This window comes from Dermochelys coriacea, chromosome 1 (genome assembly GCF_009764565.3).
Source record: "Dermochelys coriacea isolate rDerCor1 chromosome 1, rDerCor1.pri.v4, whole genome shotgun sequence".
In the NCBI taxonomy this organism is placed as follows: Eukaryota; Metazoa; Chordata; order Testudines; family Dermochelyidae; genus Dermochelys; species Dermochelys coriacea.
Genome location: NC_050068.2, coordinates 233,443,611 through 233,451,792, shown reverse-complemented (window position 1 = coordinate 233,451,792; position 8,182 = coordinate 233,443,611). Strand labels below are relative to the sequence as shown.

The 8,182-nt window shown below is 43.1% G+C and overlaps 1 protein-coding gene across 1 annotated transcript in view; it reads left to right on the top strand.

The window, feature by feature from the left end:
• The first annotated feature begins 7,730 nt into the window (after positions 1–7,730).
• ST8SIA1 (ST8 alpha-N-acetyl-neuraminide alpha-2,8-sialyltransferase 1) overlaps positions 7,731–8,182 on the top strand; it is a 172,654-nt gene continuing 172,202 nt past the window's right edge. Inside the window, 1 exon segment of the mRNA XM_038388127.2 lies at positions 7,731–8,180. Within this exon segment, the coding sequence (XP_038244055.2) occupies positions 8,138–8,180 (43 nt within the window). The 5' untranslated portion in view covers positions 7,731–8,137.

Below are 8,182 nucleotides of genomic sequence, written 5' to 3'. Positions count from 1 at the left end.
CTCTGTAATGACTACTAGGGTTCATTCTTTGCAGAAAAGATACAACTGCAATGTAAATGAGCTCACCCTGGCTTTTTCACAGTAAGCTGCATCCTGGTCTTTTAGAATAATGAATTTATTATATTCCCTTCTAAATCAAACCCGACCTTCACATGAGCAGACACTCTTAAACAATGCTAAATTATGAATGTTGGCTTGGTGACAGCAACTATAGTGAACAGAGACTGAAATCTCATTTAATGTCAGATGTGAGGTCAGAAGCTGTCTGCCTCCCGAAGGGAAAAGTAGCTCCACTAGTAAAATAGCCTCCTACTTCTCGCTAAGACAAAGCTCGTGTGTGTTTATGGATAAGCATTTTAAGTCTATACATCTATTTCTATGTATAATGGTATACTTATATAATATATAAGTAATGGACAGGATCTATGTCATAGTACAATCATAGTAGCTTGGGGTGTAACAGTACATGTTAAGTACCTTTTATAAAACAGAACCCAAGTCTGTAAACCCGTACTCATGTGCAGTGCTTTTTTTTGAGAGGGATCCCACTGACTTCCAAGCAGACTGTTTTTGTCAGTAGGGACTACTCATGTAAGGGTTTGACCATTCCGGTTCTTAATAGTATGAGTATGACAGCAATTTTTTTAAAGAAATAGTCTTCCTGGTGAACCGGAATAAATACCTCTTACCACCAGTACCGTAAGTATTTGTGTGGTGTCCATCTTTGAGTTTATAACTATTATTTGCAACTGATCTCTTTGTTTGGTGGGAATGTCTCTTCCAGTCTTCAGTGCTCGGCAAATTAATGTAATAAATATTGCAGTGGCAGCTGGTGGGCTGAAATCAGATTCCTCTCTCTCTCTCTCTGCCCCTAATGTGTTTAAGGTCATACTCTTTGGGATGTATAATAATTATACATCCTCTGCAGACACCCCCACTAGTTCTGAGGCCAGATGTTTTCTTGTGTTATCCTCAGTGTATCTTGCTTCTCTAAAACCTTTGTATATATGGGAAACGGGTGCTAAATTGCAATTTAAGATACACAAGCCTCCAATATACTCCAACATACATGCACCTTATTAACTCAAAATGAAAGCTTTTCCAGTGAATTTCCAAGTACACCATCTGTTTAATAAAAAAAAAAAAAAAAAAAAAAAGGGATATCTCCATTTAAGCACACACTAATATCCAGGCCAATCTTCGCTCACATACTTTAGCACCTGAACACATGCTCAGATTCCATGGTTCCACAACAAATTCACTTTCTGTCCACTCACAAAGCACTCCTCCAGTTCCACTCAAAAGCACCTTAACTCTGATCACAGCTAGATGAAGAGATTTCCCTACAGTCATGCTTGCAGTAGGAGAGTTGGTGTGCTAAATCGAATGTGTTGAACTTGTAGTTTGAGAGTGATATGGCAGATTTGGGGGTGTGCATTGTGGGTGATTCTATGTTGGATTTGCAAATGAGTTTGTAGTGCACAAGGCAGGGAGTGAGCCACAAGTTCCACTGCCCAGCCCTATCTCCAGCCCCCTGACGGCATGCAAGCTCTCACACATACGTATTTTATGTAGCCTTTTTGGAATATGTTAAGCCCAGAGCAAACATCCCAGGGCTGGGGACCTAGGAGACAGTGTTGGAGAATAGAGTTTTCTATGAATACTTCATGTTCTGTAAACCTCCATGGTGAAAAATAAAAGTTAAAAGTTTGCATTCTTAGTTTGTATATTTTTAAAAATTGCCCTGTGTTAAGTTTTCCTGTGGAATGTAGCCATGTGTGAAATGTCAAGTATGTGACTTTGACAGTGCTCCTTAAAATAATCCATATAGGAGACTGATTTCAGGGATAACTAAAGAATTTAACAACCTCCCTAAGTAGAAAGTTAAACCCGATCCTTCACTATGAAGGCACTAGAGTACTTCTATTATTTACTTAGGTTCCTTCAGTAAGATAACTTTTGAGGGTAAGGGAAGCAAAATTGAATCTATATGACAGACTTATCCTGACATTTAGTGACCGATCTTGCAGCACCCATGCAGGCAAAACTCCTATTGATTTATGGTTAAATGCTGCAAGATCAGGCCCTTTAGAGAATTTATGCTTTATTTAATGATCTTTTGATCCTTTGCCCTCATTTTACCATATTGTACTGTATGTGTTTCTCTGCTGCCCTCCCTGCAGCTGAAAATGTTACCATAAATATTGGTACATTGTTAATATTGTACTTGGCCACAATTGTAATTCTTCCTCTCCAAGAGGATTATATATGAATGTCTGTCCTATCAAGGCCTTTGAATGTCTTATCAGTCTGAATATCAAGGCCTTTAAATGTCTTATCAGTCTGAATACACATCTGTAAGCAGTTTTTACAGCTCTGTGCAGAGAAATCTGACAGAGGAAGAGTTGGTAAAATCTCCCAACAAGACTTTGCACTAAGTAATTTTTTGTGTGGTCACAAATATGTTTGTATGCCTTGTAGTAGCCAGGCTATTTCTAAGATGGTAATTTACTGGAGTAAATTAGTAATTAAAGAGCAGGAAATACAGGAAACATTCAAAGCAAGATTAGTTAATGGTGATATAATGCAAAAATTCATCCATCACAACAAGGTATTATTTTAGATGAAGACATCTGAATATTTAGCTGTTGAATACTAAGCCAGGATACATATTTACTGCACCTATAAATTCTCTAAACATATTTCAAGGAATACAGCTATACATTGAACACTAGCAGTTTTGCCCCATCAGTTTGTTTGGGGAAAAATCCTTAAAAATAAACAACAATAATAATAATTCTCTACTATTTGAACACTAAAAAGTAGACATCAAGAGGTCATTTCATAAAGCAAGTTATTTTATTAGGCAGGCAGAGCTGGGTGCACTTAGATTATTGAAGATTTACATTCCAGCTTTACATTGTGGCTTGCATAAATTCAAAGATATTCAGCCCACAAGAAAACCTGCAAAGCAGAGGAGATGGAGATTTGTCATGAATTGGGCTCTTGAAGTTGAGGGGAAAGCCTCCATTCTTTGTTGGTTGGTGTGTGTGTCCAGAGCTAAGGTACGTAAACATGGGCTTAGGAGCCTTTCTACAAGCACTTGCTTTAAAAAATGAATTTCTAAAAGGTTGCAACTCCACTCCCGCAAAGAAAGGGTCACTTTGTGAGTAGCCTGGAAACTGGCAGGATACTATTGTTCTCATTAAAAGAAAAGCAGTACTTGTGGCACCTTAGAGACTAACAAATTTATTAGAGCATAAGCTTTCGTGAGCTACAGCTCACTTCATCGGATGCTGTAGCTCACGAAAGCTTATGCTCTAATAAATTGGTTAGTCTCTAAGGTGCCACAAGTACTGCTTTTCTTTTTATGGATACAGACTAACACGGCTGCTACTCTGAAACCTGTCATTATTGTTCTCATAGGCATGTAGCAGTTCTCCAAAAAGGGCCATATTTTTGGAGTTCAGTGTACTCACCCTACACACACTCTCATCATATACCCTTAGAAAGCTTATTTTATGTTCATTTAGATGAGGTATGATGTGGAGCTGACAAGTGGTGTTGTAAGCCTGTAGGTGAGGCAAAACAATGGTATCCAAAATGAATGTCGTCGTCTTTGTTGTTGTTTGCTTGTTTTCTTGCACAGTTCCAGAAACACTGCAACAAGATTAGGACTACAGATTTTACTGTGAATTTCAGTACCTTCATATGATGTTTTATTGGTCAAAACTACCAAATGACAATGTATTAAAAGATTTTATTGATTCTGCATGGGCAAGTTTTTTCCCCCAGAAATGATGAAAGTGTTTAGCATGAGGCAAAAATGGCAGATATCAACATTTTGCAATATACTAACATGAAATGTTTTCACATTGCATATTCTTAATTGTCAAGTATCTAACAAGTGACTATTATAGTTTTCTATATTTCAATTTAAATTTTCTGACCAGATCGTCTCTCACTGACAGTTGTACACCAGTAGCAGTATGTAATGTGCCCATACTTTGTATTGCACAATGAATAGATATAAATGTATGCAAATTCCTAATGTAATGCTTCTCCATTTGTAAGTTTTTGTACATACAATGTAGCATCTAGTCTACCTGGTATAGGTTTTAATTTGTTGTTGCCTATGCATGCAGTACCAGCCTTTGAAATATTCTAGAAATTAGCTTTTGAATTCAGTGTCACTTATGCACAGGTCGATATTAATGTTAGAGATGACAGTACCCAGCTTCATGTTGGTGTTCAGTCAAAATGCTCACTAAACAAAATGGCAATCTGAAACCAATATACTTTGGGAATCTTACCTCTACACAAGTTAAACTAGGTGAAGATATTGAAGATACAAGTCCTCTAAAGCTTACATCAGAGAAGAAGAGTCTCCACAAACTTTGAAAAATGTGCTTATTTGTCAAGAAAATCGCAAGACTGCAAAACTGTGAAAAACCACCAACGCTGGACAGAATTCTATGGTGTTGGCAGCAGTAGCCAGGACAGGTTATTGTACTGGTGGCTATTGGATGAGTTTTTCTAATTTAGATTACTTGCCATCAATACTCTATCACAGGGATTGCTTTCAGAAATGTACACGCATGTCCAGTTTGGCACATCAGAGTTGTATTGAACACAAGATGAGAAACTTGACAAAATAGAAGCATCTGAGAGAGCAACCAATCTAAGAGAGGCAGCACTTCAGAGAGGAGATGACATGTTGTGTAGAACATCTGTGGAAGACATGATTGAGAAGGATGCTGTTTATCATTCAACATGCCTTTTTTTTTTCTACATGAGTAAAATGAATCTAGTTAATGGCAACAATACATTGCATTTATCAGCTGATTGAAGAGAGAGACAATGGTCTTATGTATAATAATAATAAAGCTCTTCTCCTGTCCAAACTGTTACAAAGATATAAAACCCTGCTTCCCTCAGATGCAGATATTGCAAATTGTAACAATTACAGGCAAGATTAGAAAAAATACTATGATTCTGCAATTTAATTCCAAGCACAGCATGGACAAGACATGTCTACCATTGTTCTGTGTAGTGTAATAACATTAGCTGATACGCTCCAAGTTGCTAGTAACCTGAAACTGAAATTTAAGTCATCTAAACGTTTTGTGGATGTTCTTCTGGTGAGTGAGTCTGATGAACAGCTTTCAAGTAAACAAGTTTTCTATAATTATCCTTCAATCCTTTGGTCTGAAACAGGCAAAACGATAGTGTCAGAATATTGTCCAAAGGTGATTGTAGTTTAGAGGTAGTTACTTTTGTGGCCCAGTTGATGAAGGAGTTTGTCCCTTGGTGGTTAGATAATGAGGCACATTATTCAGCCAGCAATGAGTATCCTCCTTCCGAAGACATTCAAAGAACGTGCTTCTCAGCTGCAGCGTGCATAGTATTTAATATTTCCAAAATTATCACACTGCTGCAATAAGCCTTGCTGCACAGCTACACCAAGGGTCACATCGTTTTTTGACATACTATGCCTTCATGAATTCTGCATCAATTATCAGTTGAGGTGGTTCATCACTAGTGCTGTAAAAAACTGAAGTAGAAAGACTCCAGGGAGGTGTATTCATTCCAAATAGAATTGTGTCAATTCACGCTGGTGGAAATCTTGTCCATGAAGGGGATGATCATATAGACATAAAGGTAGAGACTATTGATGGAAAGAATACCGTCCATTCGATGGCTAGAGTGGTATTTCAGATCAGTCTGCAGTTAGTCCAGCCTCACAAGAAATATTATTGAAGCATGGGAAAGAAATGTCTGAGTCCTTACAACATATTGTTAAAGAGACTGATGATACTGTAACTCAGCATATGCTAATACTATTGGAGGAATTTCAGCCCTGGTACATCCCCAGTTTCCTACATTCAAGTTCGGGGATCAGTTTCTCTCATTTTCCTGAAACTTCATACACACGCATTGAGGAATTTGGCCCTTAATGTAAGTAAAATTGTCTTTATTTCACAACATATCAGAACTATTTAAAACACACTGACAGCTGTCCTAAGGAAGCAGCAAAATAGTTTGCCTTGGTAAAAGTGCTTTGCCTCTAAAGATCAAAGACAATTGTATGAAAAATGTAGAGAAGTTAATTAAGATAGTGTGGTTGCCTGTTAGAGACTGTCCTTAATTCAGGTCTCCCAATGCCAGTAGCTTGATATGTTGTATCATCCAAAAATATCTTTATGGTCACTCTGATGCCAGTGCACAGCACAAGAGACGGGCAATCTCTGTTTCTAGGATAGTGGTTTGAATCCAGCAGATGTCTGCACTGGCCCCAAAACACTATCATCTAGTTCCCATACAGTGGCCTATGTGAGATGGAGATGGTGTATTCAGTTTTCTAGTGGCTGGCAGTTTGAGGGAGGTAAATAACTAAAAGAGTCTCAGGTTGCTAGTAAAAGTCCATGTACAACTGGTATGCTTTGGCTGGCTAGTAGCTACTCCTCAAGAGGTAGACAAATCTGTGGGGTAAAAAAGGAGTGTGCCCCCAGGTATCAAATAGGCTAGCATTTCAACAGAATTAACTCCACCGGAAAGGGGCAAAACATGGGGAGGGGGGTGGTGGTGGTGATGGTGAGAGGAATGACCAGGCTAATCCCCATGAAATCCAGTCTCAGTTTGTCCTATACTCTGCCATTCTTCAGGCGAGCTCAATCTGACCCTGGAGCACAATAAAACTATCCCATGCTGACAATTTAGTAGTATGCAGCTAGATAAATCAGCCGCCAGGGCGTGCTAAAGAGCGCTGCAGAAGGAGGAGCGGGCTGGGAGGTGTGCTGCGGGGGTTTTCCCATTATGCCATACTCTGGGGGCTGGGATGGGTGGGCGCTTTTTGTATTAAGAATGGCCTCGGCTGATATTTTCAAGGGGTTTCGGGATTGAGGGTGCAATGGGGGAACGTGATGTCCCAATATAAACCACGGGTAGAAATGGTCGCAGCAAAGGCTCTGCGCCATGCGGTGCATGTCTGTGTCCGGCTGGATCCCAGCTGCTTGCACATCTGGGTGCCGCATCTACGAGGAGGCGGGTGGGTGTGAGGGAGCGAGCCTGGATCCAGGAGCCTGCCGGTGTGGCGTCATTTACTGCCGGGGCGATGGGGGGGGCATGCACCGGAGCCATGTCCCTGTGGGCCCGTAGATCCAGAGTTTGGCAGGGTGGTTGATGGGGCGGGGGGCGGGAATCCTGTCCTGGGCATGGTGTTAAGGCGGTGCGAGGGGCATCCTGCCGCCGGGTTATTTAGGATGGGGGCGGGGTAGGCTTGGACGGGACTCGCCGGTCCGGGTGAGAGCGAGATCTTGGGTTTGTTGGGGTGTGCTGGGGGGGGGGGGGTTATGTAATGTGAACGCGTGTCGAGGAGGAGGAGGGGGGGGAGGACGACCTGCCCAGGCGATTCAGGGAGGGAGCCCCCGGGGAAGAGCGGTGTGGGGTGAAGGGAGGCTGCAGGGTGGATGGGGGAGGTTTGGGGGGGGGGCGCGATCTCCGCGGGGCTCTTGGGCTCGGCGCGCTGGGACTCCTCGGCGAGCTGAAGAAAGGAGGCGGCTTTGTGCGAGTGACTGATGCAGTGTCACAGCAGCTGGAGGGAGGGGGGGGGTGGGCGGGGACTTGTGGGGGGGGGGGGTCCTGCCATTGCCCAGCTCAGCCTGAGTCGCCCCCCCCTTTTTTTTTTTTAAACTGAAGGCGAGCAAAAAAAAAAAAAAGGCTAAACCTGCTGCCAGCTCCAGCCCCTGGGGCGCCGATCTGAAGGGGTCAAAGGAAATCATTTTTTCCTGCGGGGGGGGGGGGGGAAGCCCTGATTTCCGGTCACCCTGCTGTCGTGTCCCCCCCCCCCCCAGATTTCAGAGGTGCAGGCGAAGGTTGCTGGCAGCTCCTGGGGGGAGGGGCAGCTCTTTGTTCCCGTCGGATCTGGGGAGCAGGAGGGACGAGTGGAAGGTGCCCCGGGACTTGCTGCAGTGACCGCTCCGCGGGTGCCGCGTGTGGCTGGCCGGGCGAAGGGGAGCAGGGGGCCGGGGGACTGGGAGGAAGGGAGACAGCGGCTGAGACCTGCCGCTCCCTGGCTTGAGCTGCGAGCCGCGGGGGGCTAGCTGGGCTGCGATGGCATCCGCCGCCGGCCTCCCGGATGGCCCCCGTCCCTAGGGCCCCGGGGCGGCCGGCGGGAGGCCCC